The sequence below is a fragment of the Hypomesus nipponensis genome, chromosome 13 (genome assembly GCF_054491055.1).
Source record: "Hypomesus nipponensis isolate SF chromosome 13, ASM5449105v1, whole genome shotgun sequence".
Lineage (NCBI taxonomy): Eukaryota > Metazoa > Chordata > Actinopteri > Osmeriformes > Osmeridae > Hypomesus > Hypomesus nipponensis.
The window spans coordinates 625,631-645,455 of NC_140373.1; the positions used below are offsets into that span (position 1 = coordinate 625,631).

Genomic DNA, 19,825 nt, shown 5'->3' on the forward strand with positions numbered 1-19,825 from the left:
TAGCATGACAGCAGTGTTTGTAAATACAACTAAAATATATTTGCTTGTCACATAGTTTTTGACTGTACACGTGGCAAGTGTGTGTCACAGGGTCTTCTGAAATATTTTTTGTTTTGCAAAGTTGTTTTATAATTTTTAACTAAACAACGCATGCTTTGAAACATACATAGCCAGACGTAGCTGATCTTGCTGGTCAAATATCTACCATTTTAGTTTGCTTTTCTACAGTCACAATAATGACGCAACACATTTATTGACGCGCATTTATTTCCTGTATTACGATTTTAGACCATGAGAGCAATGGCGGCCCCCATATGAACGACTGGCTTGGTGTTTAGTAATCGTTTCATGTATAGATACATAAAGGTTGCTCACCAACCACCCAAAATATTGTGGAAGCCATTTAGATACTTGTGTCCGTGTTCATTCCCACTCTGCAGCGAAAATAGCTGGTTGGTGAGTTACCCTGCATGCTCGGTGCTTGAGATCATGGTTGTTGTCTTGAATGAGCCAAGTATCTGGGGAGAAACGCATCCTGCAAATGTTTTGATCTAGTCTTGTAAATGTCACGTCTGCGTCTCTTAAAGTAAGAGCTGTACGTACGATTGAGTAAGAGTTGAGTACTGATTATAATACAAATCAAATCAAATTTATTTGTATAGCCCTTTTTACACGCAAGCATGTCACAGACGGCTTCACATACGCCCATAGAACTGCCCCTCAACCAACCTAAACCCTCAAGGACAATTACAAAAAATTGAAAACAACACCAAACAATGTGACCTCCACTCCTACCCTGGGTTTTCCTAATCTCTATTCCCAGCAACCCTTGCTCTCTCATGTTGGCATGGAAACTGCCCCTGAGGCTTCGACACAACTTCCTGTCCCTTCCGTCCGCCCGGCCAGCAAGTGGCGTTGCCAGGCAGCGGTATGATGTCATCGTGGTTGGGGGGGGCCACGCGGGGACCGAGGCAGCCGCGAGTGCCGCCAGGGTGGGGGCAGAGACCCTCCTCATCACACAGAAGATGCACACCATCGGTAAGAGAGGAAGAGGGAGGGATCACGTCCCATCTAGTTCCCTCAATCATACTGCTAATTATTAAAATGAGTTGTGTTAGATTAGTGCAGGAGCAAAATCCTTTGGGCAGGTATCTCTCCAGGAGCAGGGCTGGATACCCCTCGTGTGTCCATGAGAGCGTGTCTGACCCTGTGCTGTCCCCCAGGGGCGCTGTCCTGTAACCCCTCCCTGGGGGGCGTGGGGAAGGGCCAGCTGGTGAGGGAGGTGGACGCCCTGGACGGCCTGTGTGGCAGGGCGGGGGACTGGGCCGGGGTCCACTTCTCCATCCTGAACCGCAGCAAGGGCCCGGCCGTGTGGGGGCCTCGTGCCCAGCTGGACCGCCAGCGCTACCGCCAGTTCATCCAGGTAAGCACTGCTGGACGAACCCTGGGCAGGCCGTGTAGTGGAGTCTGGGGCAGAGAGATTGGTAGATTTGTCCTCCATCCTTCACCCCCACCCAGGCAGAGCTGCTGTCCACCCCCAGGCTGACGGTGGTTGAGGGCTCCGTGGAGGAGCTGCTGGTGTCAGACTCCCTCCCAGATGAACCAGGGCAACACAGAGTCACTGGGGTCACTCTGGGTAAGGAGCTGGCTAGGGTCAATCTGGCCTCAATGTAGAGTTGTGTCTGCTAAAAGAACCTGGTAAATTAATGCATGTAAATGTACAGCAAGTTGGCTTTCAAAATTGTCCCAATTTGGTCTCACTCTCTCTCTCTGCCACTGCCTCCTCATGAGTGGGGGCAAGCCACCCCCTCCTGGCCAGCTCAGTGGTACTGACCACAGGCACCTTCCTCTCTGGCTTCCTCTTCATGGGCCAAACCAACTCTCCTGGGGGGAGGATTGGGGACGCCCCCTCCAGCGCTGGGCTGTCCAACACCCTGAGAGAGAGGCTGGGGCTGCGGGTGGGCCGGCTGAGGACTGGAACCCCCCCACGCATCCTGAAGGCCTCGGTAGACCTGTCCCTGGCTCAGCTCTCAGAACCAGACAAACAGCCCACACCATTCAGCTTCATTAACACACACGTGCACTGCAAGGTAGGAGCTACTGAGGGCCACAGAGGCCAAACACAGACTCCATCTTGGAACAGGAGGTGTTCATGTTGTCTTCTGAAGACACAAGATGTTGTCAGTGCTAGAGGCGGGTGTGTGGCTTTGGTGACGCTGAGGAGCTGTTGTGTTGTGGTGTGTTGAGGTGTGTTGTGTTGAGGTGTGTTGTGTTGTGTTGAGGTGTGTTGTGTTGAGGTGTGTTGTGTTGAGGCGTGTTGTGTTGTGTTGGTGTGTTGAGGTGTGGTGTGTTGAGGTGTGTTGTGTTGAGGTGTGTTGAGGTGTGTTGTGTTGAGGCGTGTTGAGGTGTGTTGTGTTGAGGTGTGGTGTGTTGTGTTGAGGTGTGTTGTGTTGAGGCGTGTTGTGTTGAGGTGTGTTGTGTTGAGGTGTGTTGAGGTGTGTTGTGTTGTTGTGTGTTGTTGTGTGTTGAGGTGTGTTGTGTTGAGGTGTGTTGTGTTGAGGTGTGTTGAGGTGTGTTGTGTTGAGGTGTGTTGTGTTGTGTTGTTGTGTGTTGAGGTGTGTTGTGTTGTGTTGTTGTGTGTTGAGGTGTGTTGTGTTGTTGTGCAGCCAGAGGAGCAGCTGCCGTGTCATCTAACCCAGACCACAGCTGGGGTAGAGAGGGTGGTGAGAGACAGTCTGCACCTCAACTGTCACATCCAGCAGGACACCAAGGGACCCAGGTGAACACACACACATGGATACATGCACACACACTGACACACCTCCACCCTAACAGCCGCTGGCATCTGTCTCAGGTACTGCCCGTCCATCGAGTCACGAGTACTGCGGTTTCCGGGGCGACAGCACCAGGTGTGGCTGGAGCCAGAGGGTTTGACCTCCGACCTCCTGTACCCCCAGGGCCTGTCCATGACCATGCCCCCTGACCTGCAGCTCCGCCTCCTCAGGGAGATCCCTCCTTTGCACCGGGCAGAGATACACACCCCTGGTAGGACCACCACACCCTCATAACACACCCCTGGTAGGACCACCACACCCTCATAACACACCCCTGGTAGAACCACCACACCCTCATAACACACCCCTGGTAGAACCACCACACCCTCATAACACACCCCTGGTAGAACCATCATACCATCATAACACACCCCTGGTAGGACCACCATACCATCATAACACACCCCTGGTAGGACCACCAGCCTGTCTGTCATTCAGACAGTTCCACACTCTGTCTCTCTGTCTCTAGGTTACGGGGTGCAGTATGACTATGTGTGTCCCACCCAGCTGACCCCCTCCCTGCAGGTGAAGAGCACGCAGGGCCTCTTCCTCGCTGGCCAGATCAACGGCACCACCGGCTACGAAGAAGCAGCAGCTCAGGTAGGGCCCACAGCGCCACCACAGGACAGGAGGAAATGCTACAGTTACAAACTGGATTCCTTAACTGTACAATAACTAATAATGATGTCTTGTTTTAGCATAATCATCCAAAGTAACAAACTGAGATGGGAAGTAACGAAGTACAAATACTTTGTTAATGTACTTAAATCTTTTCAGGTGTCAGTACTTGTACAATGTTTTGCACAAATATCTGTACTTTTTACTTACATTTACTCGCTCTGTATTTGTTGGTATTTTTTAAAACATTGAGTACTTGATGAGGATTGACTGCGCTACTGTACTATTGTACTGTAGGCTTCTCTGTTTTCCTCTGTGAAAAAATATTTTTGGTAAGTTCGAAAGGTTGACAAAATATTTTTGAAAAAGTTTCCCTAAATATTTAACAAAAAGTTTAAAAGTTACATAAATATTTTCAGAAAAAGTTTCTCTAAAAAGTTTTGAAAAGTTGACAAAATATTAGTACTTGATGAGGACTCGACTGCTGTACTGTGAAAATATCCTCTACTGTACAATATTGTGCCCTGCTTTAATCTACTGTTTTAGGCTTCTCTGTTCTCCTCTCCCCACTCCTCCTGGATTTGAACCTGCAGCCTGATTTGCATTACAAGGCTCTACCACTGAGCTATACCTATCGCCCATCCTTATGTACTCTGTTCCACAACCCAGAGTTAATGAGGTTTCTGGAACCTTGTACTGAGACATGCTGGATGCTCTGCCTGGTCTGGCATCCTGGGGACCCTCCTAGTCTCTCACCCTGTCCCGCCCCTCCGAGGGCCTGTCCCTCCTAGTCTCTCACCCTGTCCCGCCCCTCCGAGGGCCTGTCCCTCCTAGTCTCTCACCCTGTCCCGCCCCTCCGAGGGCCTGTCCCTCCTAGTCTCTCACCCTGTCCCGCCCCTCCGAGGGCCTGTCCCTCCTAGTCTCTCACCCTGTCCCGCCCCTCCGAGGGCCTGTCCCTCCTAGTCTCTCACCCTGTCCCGCCCCTCCGAGGGCCTGTCCCTCCTAGTCTCTCACCCTGTCCCGCCCCTCCGAGGGCCTGTCCCTCCTAGTCTCTCACCCTGTCCCGCCCCTCCGAGGGCCTGTCCCTCCTAGTCTCTCACCCTGTCCTGCCCCTCCGAGGGCCTGTCCTTCCTAGTCTCTCACCCTGTCCCGCCCCTCCGAGGGCCTGTCCCTCCTAGTCTCTCACCCTGTCCCGCCCCTCAGAGGGCCTGTCCCTCCTAGTCTCTCACCCTGTCCCGCCCCTCCGAGGGCCTGTCCCTCCTAGTCTCTCACCCTGTCCCGCCCCTCCGAGGGCCTGTCCCTCCTAGTCTCTCACCCTGTCCTGCCCCTCCGAGGGCCTGTCCCTCCTAGTCTCTCACCCTGTCCCGCCCCTCCGCAGGGCCTGTGGGCAGGGGTGAACGCCGGCCGGGCCGCCCTCTCCCTGCCCCCCCTGGCGCTGTCCAGGACCCAGAGCTACATCGGCGTTCTGGTCGACGACCTGGTGGGTCGCGGGGTGACAGAACCCTATCGCATGTTCACCAGCCGGGCTGAGTTCAGAACGTCCCTCAGACCTGACAACGCCGACCTGCGCCTCACCCCCAGAGGTTTGTGGGTTTACACTCACTGCTCAGTAGCTCCGTACGTCACAATTCAGTCCATTCCCTCAACCCCTCGTCATGACGACAGTACAAAGGGAGCCTCGGCTGACCATTTCCCCCTGCGTGACCTTTGACCCGGCCAGGATTTGAGGAGGTGGGCTGCGTGTCGCCCCGGCGGCACCAGGAGGTGCTGAGGGTGAGTGAGGGGCTCCAGGGAGGACTGGACACCCTGCTCTCGCTCCGTCTGCCGGCCAGTCGCTGGAGGGACAAGCTGGGCCTCGTGGGAGTGAGTGAGACCAAGACCTCCACCCTGAGGTGAGGCTCTCTCTCTCTGTCTCTCTCTCTGTCTCTCCCTGGTGTCTGGGGGGTGTCAAGTCAAAATCTCACATGAAAGGATGTCAGCTTGGTCTTGATAGATTCAGTAAGTTCTTTCCATGTTGTAAACTTTGAGGGTGACTGGTGTTTTCTTGGTAACGATGACACATACCACTCCTGGCAGTGGTGTGGATCTGTTACAGTATAAAGACGTGTCCTTCCAAATGCTGGCCTCCGCCTTCCCAGAATGCCTTTCGCCTTACTTGGAATTCGCACAGAGACTCAAGATTGAAGGTAAACGAGCAACAGTGCATCTGAAGAATTTCACGAATATAAAATCACTAAACCGCATCAGCTCATGAAGCTGCAGAGCCGTGTGTAAGATGTGTGTGTGTGACGTGTACATGTGTGTGTGTGACGTGTGCGTCTCCAGCGGTGTACAGGCCCCACTGTGAGAAGCAGAGGAGGGAGATGGAGAGGATCCGGAGGGAGGACGGCCTCTCGCTGCCCCAGGACCTGGACTACCTGAGCCTGCCTGTAGGGTTCTCTCAGGAGGTCCGCGAGGTCCTGGACCGCGCTCGGCCCAGCACGGTGAGAGGAACACACCTCAACACATCTCCATCGTTTACTGTACAGATCCATCAGCACGCCACACTTTATATTCCTAATAGTTGAGCTATAGTTTTACTGCCGGTCTCCCCTTACTTGCTGTGTTCCTCTGCTGTCTGCTCCATGTTCAGCTGGGTGCAGCTAGCCGTCTGCCCGGCATGACCCCGGCAGGTGTGGTCAACCTGCTGAACTATGTCCACAAGACATCCCGGAGACACACACCTCACACCCCCCCTCCTCAGCCCCCCCGGGGGCCCGGCCAGCAGGAAGGGGGGGCAGGGGGGCAGGGGACCCTCTCTCTACCTCAGTGAAATAACCACCACAACACTGGAATCAAGCAAAGTCTGTATTATAGGAACATGTACAAAAATAAATTACACATTTTATAAAAATTATTTGTAGAAATGTTGAAGGAATGAGTTATAGCAATGTACTGTAGTCACATTTTCCTGCTGCAAACACTACCTTCCACCTGACGTCTGGAGTTTATAACCAACCAACCACACAGTGCTTGACTACCTGATTAGCATGTGTAGCGCCACTAGCATCGTTAGCCCGGCCCCTGCGCGGCTACACACGGCCCAGCAGACGCCAGCACTGTCCAGTGAGTGTCCATCCAGCTCCTCCCACCCCCGGGAGAAGAAGCCGAACGGAAACTTCCACTCCGGCTGGGAGCGGCCCCTGGGGGGTTCTGGGTACGTTGTGATGTCGACGAACGTCACCTCGGTGGTCACAGCGAGGGAAGAGAGGAGGGGACACTGGGGAGGGAGGGAGGTCATCAGGTGTGAACACAGGCAGCAGGTAAGATGAGAGAGGGAGGGTTACACCTGAAGGGTCACACACCTGGAGCTGCTGGCAGCTGAACTGGTACCTGGCTCCCAGGATGTAGTTCTGAGGCAGAGCCAGGAGACCCAGCCGGGCCCACAGCAGCTGGACGGAGAGGGAGCGGGGGAGCAGGCAGCCTGTCTCACACCCCTCCCCCTGCGATGGAGGGGGGGGTTGGGACGTTACTGGATATAACATCTAAACCTACATCCTCAATATGACCATCATCCCCATGACCATCCACACCACATCATGACCATGACCATCCACACCACATCATGACCATGACCATCCACACCACATCATGACCATCCACACCACATCATGACCATAACCATCCACACCACATCATGACCATCCACACCACATCATGACCATAACCATCCACACCACATCATGACCATCCACACCACATCATGACCATGACCATCCACACCACATCATGACCATCCACACCACATCATGACCATGACCATCCTGTGTCAGTGGAACATCACTCCAGTGTGACTGTTTGGGAGTGTGAGCTCCAGAGAGGCTGGCTGGAGGCAGACTGACCTCCGGGGCCTGGGGACACGCCTGGGTGATGACCCGCGCCCAGTCCGGCTCTGGGCCAAAGTTCATCACCACCAGGTCAGGGGAGGCCAGGCCCTGCAGGAGCCCATACAGCTGAGCACGCAGCACAGAGCAGTTCGTGGAGGGGGAGCTGGGGGGAGACAGAGAGGGGGAGACAGGGAGAGGAGAGACAGAGAGGGGGAGACAGGGAGAGGAGAGACAGGGAGGGGTAAGGGGGAGCGAAGCGCCTTAAGGTTCCTGACCAGCACTGTGTGATCAATCATCAATCAAGTTACCCAGGATGCATCTGTGAGTGTGACCTCCACTTGGCTGTAGTTCTTCAAATCAACATGGCTGACCAGTCGTTTACCTTTATAAAACTACAGTGTGGGTGCTGTGGTACCTGAAGAAGCAGCCGGTGAAGGTGTTGTGGGTGAAGAGGATGGGGGTGCGGAGGGCGGGGTCAGGAGAGCACCCCCCCCCTGGAGACGCCCCCTGAACCGTCAGCTAAGCAGCAGTCAGGAAACACCACATCTCACAGAAACACACACCTCAGGAAACACCACATCTCACAGAAACACACACTCCACACCTCGGGAAAGACAGCATCTCATGGACATCGTTAGCTTTAGGTTCTGTTGTTCTGGAGTTGTCTCTGGCCCCATAAAATTACAAACATCCACATTGTGATGTCTCTCACCAAGGATACAGTCTGGACTGCTTCACCAAACTGACCAATCACAGGAGACCCCACAGGAAGTCCCACAGGAGGGCGGGGCTCTTGGGTGGGAGGGGGCGTGTCCAGCTGTGGGTCACAGATGACGTCAGCCATGTGAACAGAGCTGTGTGGCAGTCTTCAGTAGCACAGACCGCTCCCTGACTGACCACCAGAAGAATGAACAACTACATAGTCTGCTGCTGGGCTTTGTATGTGCACTAGTTACATGTCTCTTTGGATAAAAGTGTCTACTAAATGAATACAAACATCAAAAAGTTAAAATCTGAAACAGACATAGCACAGTTGTATGGTAGAGATGTGTGTTTATGAGAGCAGAACTGCCTGGTGTTATTAGCATGAGCATCCAAATAGCCGTGGTGTTAGTAGCATGAGCTGTTGTTAGCATGAGCGTCCACACCATAGACATATATACGTGTATGGTCCACACAGCCTGGTGAGACTCATGGTGCTGGGCAGTGCTGCGGTACCTCGTAGCGGACGGCGTGAGTCTGCATGAGAGAGCCGTCTGAGCTGCTGTTCACCAGGACCACCGTCACCCTGGCCTCCACCAGCTGACCTTGGCCACTGAACCAGATCACATACTCCACCTGCACCACCCAGGAGAACAAACACTGTTACTGAGATGGTCTGTCAGGGGGTTATTAAAGGTGGAGTTGTGATGTTCCGTTTACAAACCTCTGACACCACATTCAGACAGGAGCCATTTTGTTCCCTCGGCTCTGGCCACTCAGACAGGGGAATGACCGGAATCTGCGATCAAAAGACAGAAGCCCCTTATAACCAGTCAACACACAAGAGACAGAGCAAATGTTTTTCACGCAATGACACGCTGTTCTGAGCGGGCTCACCAGCGAATCAGACACACCCACAGAGTCAGGAAGTGGAGCCTGGAACAGCCAAGGGAACACAGCAGAGGCAGAGCATCAGTTTCATACAAGCGCAAGAGGCTCATCCTTTATTATCATACATCGTGTTGATAAGAGTGTTGAGCTCAGATAGGGTTAGGATTTATTTATGTTAGGATTCGGAGAGAAGAGAAGGATCAAGAACACCAACCTGCCTGCTTGTCTGCCTGCCTGCCTGTCTGTCTGAACTTGTTACAGATGTCTGCTAAACTCCAAACACACACCTTGAGGAGGCTGAGGCTGGTGAAGTAGGAGCGTGCGTTGAGACGAGGGTCTGAGCTGCAGCTCTGGGGCGTCAGGGTCCGGGAGCAGGACAGAGACTCAGACCGCAGGAACCCTGCAGAAGCAAGGGCACAGGGCGATGATGTCACAGCCCCGGCTGGTAACAGGTAACCTGGGAGATGTGGTAGAGCGCTGACTCACTGGCAGGGTTGTGGTCGACGCAGGAGGAGGAGGCGGAGCCGGGAGACGGCTGGCGGAGGAGGCCCCGTACAGAGCTGCCGCCATACTGGCTCAGGATGACATCATCAACCTGCGACAGTCACAGTGACAGAGATTCAATGGTATAAGAGGAGCGGCGTCGACTCAATTAAATGTCTGAAATAAATGAATATTTAGTTGGGAGATATGGATGTAAAAGGGTTGTAGAACTTTACTGGAAACACATGTCAGTGAAAGACAGCAGTAAAAGATTAGGGTAAAAGGGAGTAGTACCCTGTAGAAGTGTTTGGTGAGGAGGCTGCTGTGTGCAGGGGGCTGCCACGTGAAGGCGTCCAACACAGCAGGCTTCTGAGACAGCACTGGCACAGACTGGGGGGTCTCTGCCCACAGAGACAGGGGCACAACTGGTTATGTTGCTCATGTTATGCTTATTGTGTGTGTGTGTGTGTGTGTGTGTGTGACAGCTTACCCTGTGCCAGCTGGACACAGAACAGTGTGTTGGTTACAGTGATGAAGGATGGATCCATGTTGGCTCTGAACATCAGCCACTTCTCAACACAGTCTCCAGATCTGGGCCACGAAGACAGCCGCGCAACACAGACACACACACACGCAAGGTTACACTGCTTGTAACAGGTGAATGGGGCCATTTGTCTATTGATTCTTTTATTTATTTTTAACTGCCTAATAGTTTTTTCTTTTAAAACTTGTAGCATCCCTCTAATTAAGGCTGTGCCATAAATGAAACGCATTATTATTATTATCATCACTCACATGACTTTCTCATCACAACCTGTGAAGACGGTTCTGAGGTCAGGTACTCCGCAGTCCAACACGTCACAGCAGCAGCGAAGGTCACAGAAACCGGGGGTCAAGTCACACAAACACGCTGTAAAACACACGAGGCCGACTTTAAACGATCTGTCGTCATGCGATAAAGATATGCAAAACACTAAACGCGGTGTAGAAATGGTAAACCTGTTGGCATCACTATTGGCTCGTCGGTAGGTGGAGGGAGAGATTCAGTGACTCGCACGGTGGTTCCAATTGACGGAGTCACATCGGTGGTTACAGTAGAAACCGCTTGTTGAGTGACTGCGGTGTCCGTGGGTTCAAACGCACTTGGCGAAACAAAAGTGAACACGGCGGGCCCGCCGGTGGTCGGGCTGAAAGGGCCAGGTGTTGGGTTGTACGAGCTAGAGAGGCCGGGGGTCTGGTTGTCAGTGGTTGCTGGAGGTTCGGTACTGACACTTGCGTCTGTGGCCGCATGAGCCAAATGTACAGACAGAGCAACAAGAAGCTGTACAATGCAACAGAGGTGGTGCGTGGTCATTCTGTTCACCAAGCCAGGGCTGTGCATCCTCTGCTGATATCCCCTACTGTCTCTCTACCAGAGCTAAATTATGGATATTGTCTCTCGCTAGCCTAGTGGTACATTGTTGGCTAGCTAACTGTAGCGAGCACCCGGAGACGTTTGCAAATTAGCTAAGATTACGGCATAAAATGTAGCCTACATACTACTACAGGCGTGGAGCAAAATAAAAAGCTTAGTTAGGAAACAATAATGATAATTTCTGAATGATCAAAGTTGCTAGCCACGCTATACATACAATTCCATAGAAAATACAAACCCAGCATTCAAACTAGGAGTAAAGCACAAGCTTTTCGTTGCCAAGGAAATGGAAACTTGGTTTATATCCGGTCTGTCTGCTGTAAAACACCTAATAGATGTTAACCGCATTTGCATTTGGAAATTTCTCTTTCTCTCTTTTTGCCAAGAAGAGAACTAATTTATTTCTCGCTCGTTATATTTCTGTTCTTATACCAAACATTTTCCTGGCCTCAAATCTCTGCTTCCTTATTTCTTGTAATTGACACTAAAATAACGTCAATGTTCAGGGCGAGGGTGGTTGCTAGGCAACGTAACTTACTTGTTATCTTGCTCGGAGACGGAGGTGGAAGTTTGTTGATGCAGTGAGACTATTTCGCAAAGGCAAACCAGAACACTTACAAATACTTTGTGTCTACAGCAAAAGTTTGTTTGTTTATTGATTTTATTGCCAATCGCTCTGATTTTCTGATGTCAGTTTAGATAACTTGTATTTCCAGAAAACACATCAGTGAACTAGCACTACAGTACTGTTAAACTCGCACTGAATAGAAAATTGCACGGTTTGTAGTCGTCAAAGCTGAGCAGAGATGGCTACTGTAAAGGATTCGTGGAGATGATGGGGCCTGAATATGATTGCGTTTATAGTTGTGCTCTTATTTCTTTTCTCACCTACATGTATTAACAGCATGACAGCGGTCTTTCCACCGGGCGAGGAAACGGAGGAGTCTAAAACGAGTCCCGTGTTCTTACTGAGTAACTCGGACTCCGACCCCAGCACAGACGCCGGGGAGTCGGACACGGAGGACGAGGCAGAGTCAGACAGCGACGAGAGAGACGCCACACCTCCGGTGTTAAATTCCCCCCAGATCGCCGCCGTTAAAGGCCCCCATGGCGACGTGGACCCAGAGGTGCCGCACCGAACCACAGATACACCGAAAACCCAGGGGAACCTGCACATTCACTCAGAGCTGTGAGTGGTACACTGTTTACGAGAGTGTACTGTGTGTGTGTGTGTGTGTGTGTGTGTGTGCATGGAGTAAATGATATTGAGCATTCTCCTGATGGTCCTGGCAGGGCCTGTGGGTGTGAGGTGATGGCCTGTCAGTTCAGCCAGGATGGCTCTCTGCTGGCTGTGGGTCTGAGCGAAGGCACCATCAAGGTAGGAGGCTGGACACCCTGCAGTATGTAGGCAGGTGTGTATGGTGGTTCATATTCAGGTCTATAATCCTGTCCTGGGCTTCCCTGTCAGATCTTCCGTCCAGACAGCGGTGACCTGGTGCAGACCCTGAAGGACAGCACCAGTATCCTGTCCTCCCTGCCGGTCACGGCTCTCAGATTCACCCTCAGCCCCCAGGCTCATTGCCTACTGCTGGCCACCTGTGAGTACATTTACATCATCATCGTCATTTAGCAGACGCTCTTATCCAGAGCGACTTACAGTAAGTGCAGGGACATTCCCCTGAGGCAAGTAGGGTGAAGTGCCATGCCCAAGGACACAACTTCATTTTGCGCGGCCGGGAATCGAACCGGCAACCTTCTGATTAATAGCCCGATTCCCTAACCGCTCAGCCATCTGACTGAGTACTGCCGGCAGAGCCCACGCAGACACACAGGAGACAGTCTGGAGGAGAAGCCTCTCACAGAGGAGGCTGGAGAGAAACAGCCCTCCGAGGGGTAAACCTGCTGGGTTAGCATCTGATCAGTCCTGCTTGTGTGTGTGTGTGTGTGTGTGGGTGTGTGTGTGTGTGTCTAGACGCGAGCGGCAGGGTGAGGTGCTGGTACGTGTGGGGAGGAGACTGCGTGTGGGGGCTGAGAGAGGGGGGTCTGAGCGGAGGGGGGAGGGCGAGGCCCCCAGGCAGACCCTCTCTCTCTGCGTCTCCCCCTCAGGAGAGAAGGCAGCGACCGGGGGCTCAGACTCCTCCATCCTACTGTACGACCTGGCCACTCACCAGAGAGTGCTGACCTGCAGGGCCAGGTGTGTCCACAAACACCCTCATCACCGCTCCCCTCTGCTCACCTGGCCTGCAGAGATCACAAATGTATTCAGAAGGTTTTACGGAGCACTCTCTCTCTCTGTGTCTCTCAGCTCCACCAGGACTCTGATGGACGGCCACAGGTTCAGGGTGTTTGCGGTGACCTTTCACCCTGAAAAAGAGAGAGAGTTCATCTCTGGGGGCTGGGATAACACCATACAGGTAGGCAGGATAACACCATACAGGTAGACAGGATAACACCATACAGGTAGGCAGGATAACACCATACAGGTAGGTAGGATAGCACCATACAGGTAGGCAGGATAACACCATACAGGTAGACAGGATAACACCATACAGGTAGACAGGATAACACCATACAGGTAGGCAGGATAACACCATACAGGTAGGCAGGATAACACCATACAGGTAGGCAGGATAACACCATACAGGTAGGCAGGATAACACCATACAGGTAGGCAGGATAACACCATACAGGTAGACAGGATAACACCATACAGGTAGGCAGGATAACACCATACAGGTAGGCAGGATAACACCATACAGACAACTCTTTACATGAAATACTTTGTGTAAAGAAATGTTCTGTTTTTGGCAGTTTTGGGACACCAGGCAGCAGAATGCCGTAAGGTAAAGCCTGCGTGCATTTACAGTGCTGAACCCCAACTGAATTTAAATGCCTGTTCTAAACGAACACATTATTATAAAAATTCCTATCAGGACCTCATCCACCCAGGGTGTCCTCTGGAGGCGTTAGGAAAATAAGTCGGGCTTTCTCTTGGTCTACTCTCTTCAGGATGCTGCTGGGTCCTCACGTGTGCGGCGACGCCCTTCAGATTGACCCTGCAGCCAATCACATCCTGTCTGGCTCCTGGAGGAGGGGCAACGCCCTGGAGGTGAGGACAGCAGCTAATCACAGCTCAGCAGACAATAAGTCTGGAAGAAATAACTTTATAACGTACATGTAGTGAATTAAAGGAACCGTTTTAGTTAGAGCGCACACACCACACAGCTCATCATGTCCTGTCTGTGTAGGATGTTTATGGACTCTTTATGGTTGAATATAAGTGATGATGTTTCTGTCTGCAGGTGTGGGACTACAGCTCAGGAAGGAAACTGGGGGGCGTCCCAGCTGACCCCCAGGGGGACAGCAAGGTGAGGGTGTCCCAGGCAGAGGTGGTCAACATGCACACCTCCTTCACTCAAGTAGAAGTACAGATACTCATGTTTAAATAAACTCTGGTAAAAGTTGAAGTTCTAAGTACACTTTTTCACTCAAGTAAATTTGGGGGGGGAATAAAAAAAAAAATATATATATATTTTTAAATCTTTCTAAGCTTTTTTTCTAAGCTTCTTTTTTTGTTACTTTTTGGGAAAATATTTTTCTTATTGCTTTCTGCCTGGCTCCATGGTAGCTTCATAGACTAGCTTATGTTTGTTATGATTACATTGTTATTACAGATCTACTCCTGCCATTGGCTGGGCCAGGATCACATGGTGGCGGCGGGGAGCCAGGCTCACATGCTGAGGGTCATCAACAGACACACTATGGTGGTCAGTCGGCCTCACAAACACACTCAACCACAGAAAACAGGCCTCCCTCTCTCATCTTCTCTCTTCTCTGCTTTACACCCTGCTGACCTCCAACCCCCTTTTCCTTTCTCACATTCTCTTTCAATCCCTTAATCTCCCTCCTCCCTCCAGACTGAGTCCAGGCTGCAGGGTCTGTCCTCTGCTGTATTCAGCTCCTCGGTGTGTGTGTCTGGGCGCTGCTCGGGGCTGGTGGCAGCCTCATCAGGGACCAGGGTGTTTCTGCTGGAGAGAGGAGCCCAGCAGCCCAGGAAGGATCACCGCAGCCCGGCCACGTGGGACCAGGCTTGAGAGGGAAGAGCCACACAGGCAAAGTTTTTGGTTCAGCTGCTGTTTTCCAGCTGCTTTTTGACAAGTGAGTCATTTTGTAATGTGTAAAAGTAAAAATTAAAGGATTAGGTTTTGCCAATATCTCACTAAGTTACATTGAGTTTTACCAGTGCATTAACCCAAACTGACCCCATGTCATGCTGTTAGTTTACAGATAGATGTGCTGCAAAGGTGCACATAGACATATTTGGACAACACTTTGTCCCAGTGCCTGAAGTTTTTACAGCTCTACTCGACAGACTATACAACCCTGGGACTTTGGTCTGGAATGAGCTACTGGATTCTAGAGACGGTCTACAAATGAACTGTTTCTCCTGCTGTTGGGGAACAGCAACACAGGTCCAATGATTATTCTGGGGATTTACCTACATTAAGGTTGTGTGCTGGAAGGAAACTAACACTTTGGCATTCAAGTTGGGTTTGAGAAATGTTAAAGCACTCTCAAGTGACAAACAACCGACTTTTATACAAATGTAAACACTGTTTACTTGATTAAAATAAGTTGATCAACCATTCAAACCAGTTTGCTTGTACTCTCTGTTCATCAGTCACTCTTTAGTTTCATCAGTCTCTCTTCACTTGTGTGTGATTAAGGGGGATATGTCTTCCTGCTGAAGTCTCTACATTATCTGGAACTTGTTAGTACTTGTTCACTCTTCCAGCAGGAAAGCAGAGTTGTAGACACTCCCTTGTCCAAGTCCAACATTCAGCGTTCAGATAATATTGTTGAAGGAAATGTGATCATGCCTCAGGGAGTTATGTAAGGGCAACTTTGTATAATAAGTCTGTGATTTCCAGGAAGGCCAGTAGGACAGAGAGAGACCGTGTGAGGCGGGTTGAAGTGTAGAAAGACAGTTTTGTTGACATTCAGCAGGCTCAGATTACTCTAAGGAAAGGGGGAAGAACGCATGCGAGACAGAACGCAAGCAGCAGCAAGGACAAAGCCTGTGTTGTAAGGAGCTCTGAAAACAGCCTGGTCCAGCCGCTGTGTTCGTCTGAGCAGCAGGAAGTGGAAAGCAGCGCCGGGCGATCAGAGGAAAAACACAACAGAGACGTGGACTGCTGAAGAGCCTTCAGACCACAGGGAAAGTTTGCAGTCAGGAGACTACAGAGAGAACGATCGACTGTTCATACTGACGGAGGACCAGGCAGACGACCAGGCAGACGACCAGGCAGACGACTCACCAGAGTTTCTCCGTGGTCTCCCTCAAGTCTAGATCTCCTGCTCTTGTCCCTGACTCCCTGTGGTCCTCCTGTGGTCCTCCTGTGGTCCTCCTGTGGTCCTCCTGTGGTCCTCCTGTGGTCCTCCTCCTGGTGTGAGTCATGGCAGAGGAGAAGGAGCTCTCGTACTCCGAGGCAATAGAGAAGGCAGGCAGTGCCATCCACAGGTTTAAGCTCATCGAGGTGAAGGGAATCCCTCTCATGGAGCACATTGCCAACAGCTGGGACCTCATCTGGGCCTTCCAGCCACACCCCTCTGACCTTCTCATCGCCACCTACCCCAAAGCAGGTAATGTCCTTTTCTGCTGCTACCACAGCTACACTCAGAGAGACGTGCATCTGCACCTAAATGATAGAGATTTAGACTCACTTAGGATTGAGTTTTGGATAATGATAACTTACTTTCAGTATCCTATTGTATAAATGTCCTAGCTGGCCTCAGTGATGTCAGATCTAGCAGACCTCAGTGATGTCAGATCTAGCAGACCTCAGTGATGTCAGATCTAGCAGGCCTCAGTGATGTCAGATCTAGCAGACCTCAGTGATGTCAGATCTAGCAGGCCTCAGTGATGTCAGATCTAGCAGACCTCAGTGATGTCAGATCTAGCAGGCCTCAGTGATGTCAGATCTAGCAGACCTCAGTGATGTCAGATCTAGCAGACCTCAGTGATGTCAGATCTAGCAGGCCTCAGTGATGTCAGATCTAGCAGACCTCAGTGATGTCAGATCTAGCAGGCCTCAGTGATGTCAGATCTAGCAGACCTCAGTGATGTCAGATCTAGCAGCCCTCAGTGATGTCAGATCTAGCAGGCCTCAGACTTTATCCCTCCTCAGGAACCACCTGGACGCAGGAGATTGTGGACCTGCTGCTTCATGATGGAGACGCTGAGGTCTGCAGGAGAGCACCTACAGCCGTGCGCATTCCCTTCCTGGAGATCGTCTCTCCTCCACCCATCCCATCTGGTGTGTAATATCCCACTCAATGGATATGAATTAATCTAATATATCTTCATGTTGTTAAGTGAAGATGTGTGGGTAAATCTATCAAGCTGAAGTGAAGATCCATCAGTGAATTCCTCAAGGTGAAGCTAAAGTATTTGTGAATTAACTCCTCACCACTGAGCTATAATGATCTTCAAACCCGAGCACTTCAGAGGCCACAGGCCCAGTTACCGGGGGAAAGTTTGCCGACAGGTTGTCATAACGACTCATTTCCTCTCCTTAATCAGGGTCAGAGATCACTGGAATCTTAAACGACCCCTGCAATGCTCTGCCAGACTCAAGCTACCTGCTTTGAGATTGGCTTGGTGTTGCATTCCACCGGTTACTGAATTTGTTATGACCCTGCAATGAAATTTAGTATAGTGTGTGTGTGTGTGTGTGTGTGCATGTATGTGGGTGTGTGTGTGATCCCATGGTGGGTCTCTCTGCAGAGACCAATATCCAGTATAATAACATGTATCCGTATGTGTGAGAACTTTGCTATGGTAGATGATCCTAGTTCTAAGTGGTGTGTGGTGTGTGGTGAGGGTGGTGAGGGTGGTGAGGGTGGTGTCTGATGGTGTCTGATGGTGTCTGATGGTGTATGATGATGTATGATGGTGTCTGATGGTGTCTGATGGTGTATGATGGTGTCTGATGGTGTCTGATGGTGTCTGATGGTGTCTGATGGTGCATGATGATGTATGATGGTGTATGATGGTGTATGATGGTGTATGATGGTGTCCAGACGTCTGGGTGACCAGAGCAGTCCTTCCTCATGTCCAGGCCTGGATCAGCTCAGCAAAATGGCTCCTCCCAGAGTCATCAAGACCCATCTGCCCTTCCAGCTGGTGCCTGAGGGATTCTGGGAACACAAATGCAAGGTAAGCACAATAGATTAGGAAGACATTTGTTGTTGAGTCATATTTGGTTGTGTCATCACAGGACACTAGGTACAGAGGTGACATACCTGCAAGGTTGCAGAATCTGTATCAATCAATACTAATACAAGGTTAAGATCCTTCTTCTCCTGCTCCCCCCCCCCCAGGCTATCTACGTAGCGAGGAACGCTAAGGACAACCTGGTCAGCTACTACCACTTTGACCGTATGAACCTCACCCAGCCCGAGCCTGGGCCTTGGGATGGATACCTGCACAAGTTCATGAGAGGAGAGCGTAAGACGCAGTCTCAGTTCAGCTACACCTGGCTGCCTGGGATCCAGGGAGGGAACCTGCCCAGGGTCGCCTGACCTGACATGGAGATAGTTAGTGTTGCTGGGGCACAGTCCTGTTTAAGGTCACTGCAGTGACACACTGCGATTATAGAATATTCAATAGACCAAATCCATCATCTGCCGCTTGTCCGAGGATGGATTTGGTCTATTGAATATTCTATAATCGCAGTCAAAATATTTGCGCACAATGCCCTGGATACAACCTTTTGTAAGATTTGTACAGTTGTGTCACAAGGCCTTCTAATCCTGAAAGTGACTTCTATCCCAGCGAGACTAAGACCCACCTGTGTTTCTTAACATAACGTTCAGATGAACGCTGTGTGAGTCTGTGTGAGTCTTTGGATGAACAGTGCTGGTTTCTCTGCAGTGGCCTGGGGATCCTGGTACGACCATGTGAAGGGCTACTGGCAGGAGAGAGAGAAGAGGAACATACTCTACCTGTTTTACGAGGACATGAAAGAGGTAGGGCGTGCTCTCTAAACGTCTTCCTGTGTGTTTCCCTGGAGACACGCTCCGACCCCCCTCCTCCTCTCTTCAGAACCCCCGCAGGGAGGTGGAGCGCATCATGCGGTACCTGGATCTGTCCCTTTCTGATGACGTCATCCGCCGCATCGTGGAGCTCACGTCTTTCAAGGCCATGAAGGACAACCCCATGGCCAACTACACCTTCATCCCCAAGCCCGTGTTTGACCAGTCCATCTCCCCCTTCATGAGGAAAGGTGAGTCCTGTCCTGCCCTTCCTCTACCACATCCAGGAACCTCCTGCGGTGCTTCTCTTCATGTGGTCCTCGTCTAGAAACCCCTCTGCTGGGTGTTGCTGAACTGGTGCCCTCTAGCAGGTGCTGTGTGTGTGAGCGCTCCTGACGGTGTGGATCTCTGTGTTCCCGCTCAGGAGAGGTGGGGGACTGGACCAACCACTTCAGCCCAGAGCAGTCTCAACTGTTTGATGAAGATTATGAGAGACAGATGAAGGAAGCCAACATCCCCTTCAGGGCCGTGATCTGATGGAGCGTCCTCTCTTAGTGTGAAACCACAATTCTTGTCCAATCCCAAAGACTGAGCTACGTGACAGAGCATTTCAACATGTGAGCAAGCTGAGATGTACAGCTTCACTGCTTTCGTAAGATCTTTTTGGAAATGTGTGCAAGAATAATCACATGCTTTTTGTTGCTGCAAAGAGGTGCTTACTACCCAAACTGTCACTCTAATAAAAGAAGTTTCTTGAAAATAACTCAATTTCCAACCTGTTTGTATCCAGGGAGGTCAGAACACAGTGAGACAGGACATCAGGCATCCCAGAGTGCACTGCTCCTCAGCTAGGTGTGTTTAGGGAGGAGCCCCCCCCCCCACCCAGACGAGACTCCATCAGCCTCCCTGCTGTGCCGCAGGACACCCCCCTGCCACCAGAGGGCAGTTAGTGACAGTGTACTGATGTATTCCTTTAGGTT

General features: G+C 51.2%; 4 protein-coding genes across 5 annotated transcripts; 3 read left to right on the forward strand and 1 right to left on the reverse strand.

The window, feature by feature from the left end:
* The first annotated feature begins 278 nt into the window (after positions 1 to 278).
* Positions 279 to 6,345, forward strand: mto1 (mitochondrial tRNA translation optimization 1). 2 transcript variants are annotated; one of them, XM_084670585.1, is made up of 13 exons: positions 279 to 456; positions 824 to 1,038; positions 1,224 to 1,423; positions 1,519 to 1,636; positions 1,792 to 2,090; positions 2,667 to 2,779; positions 2,855 to 3,045; positions 3,304 to 3,434; positions 4,831 to 5,035; positions 5,173 to 5,344; positions 5,529 to 5,638; positions 5,778 to 5,935; positions 6,085 to 6,345. In XM_084670585.1, exons 2-13 carry the CDS (start codon positions 840 to 842, stop codon positions 6,262 to 6,264), a joined length of 2,076 nt encoding a protein of 691 aa, XP_084526711.1. In that variant the 5' UTR covers positions 279 to 456; positions 824 to 839; the 3' UTR covers positions 6,265 to 6,345. The 2 variants fall into 2 exon arrangements, with proteins under 2 accessions (XP_084526711.1, XP_084526712.1); XM_084670586.1 differs by lacking the exon at positions 279 to 456 and having other exon boundaries at positions 677 to 1,038.
* Positions 6,287 to 11,404, reverse strand: LOC146259308 (tectonic-3-like). Its single transcript, XM_084670587.1, has 14 exons — positions 10,394 to 11,404; positions 10,190 to 10,304; positions 9,885 to 9,985; positions 9,689 to 9,795; positions 9,398 to 9,506; positions 9,199 to 9,311; positions 8,918 to 8,956; positions 8,745 to 8,819; positions 8,537 to 8,656; positions 8,040 to 8,135; positions 7,734 to 7,837; positions 7,334 to 7,481; positions 6,797 to 6,934; positions 6,287 to 6,711 (listed from the first exon to the last, which is right to left on the reverse strand). Exons 1-14 carry the CDS (start codon positions 10,773 to 10,775, stop codon positions 6,469 to 6,471), a joined length of 1,890 nt encoding a protein of 629 aa, XP_084526713.1. The 5' UTR covers positions 10,776 to 11,404; the 3' UTR covers positions 6,287 to 6,468.
* Positions 11,405 to 11,713: 309 nt separating this feature from the next.
* LOC146259309 (uncharacterized) lies at positions 11,714 to 15,460 on the forward strand. Its single transcript, XM_084670411.1, has 11 exons — positions 11,714 to 11,997; positions 12,102 to 12,186; positions 12,277 to 12,410; positions 12,781 to 13,002; positions 13,114 to 13,222; positions 13,620 to 13,651; positions 13,818 to 13,917; positions 14,111 to 14,176; positions 14,483 to 14,575; positions 14,726 to 14,966; positions 15,089 to 15,460. Exons 1-10 carry the CDS (start codon positions 11,714 to 11,716, stop codon positions 14,900 to 14,902), a joined length of 1,302 nt encoding a protein of 433 aa, XP_084526537.1. The 3' UTR covers positions 14,903 to 14,966; positions 15,089 to 15,460.
* A 199-nt stretch (positions 15,461 to 15,659) lies between these two features.
* Positions 15,660 to 19,608, forward strand: sult1st6 (sulfotransferase family 1, cytosolic sulfotransferase 6). Its single transcript, XM_084670593.1, has 7 exons — positions 15,660 to 16,451; positions 16,997 to 17,125; positions 17,930 to 18,027; positions 18,192 to 18,318; positions 18,745 to 18,839; positions 18,916 to 19,096; positions 19,270 to 19,608. Exons 1-7 carry the CDS (start codon positions 16,265 to 16,267, stop codon positions 19,380 to 19,382), a joined length of 930 nt encoding a protein of 309 aa, XP_084526719.1. The 5' UTR covers positions 15,660 to 16,264; the 3' UTR covers positions 19,383 to 19,608.
* The last annotated feature ends 217 nt before the right edge of the window (positions 19,609 to 19,825 follow it).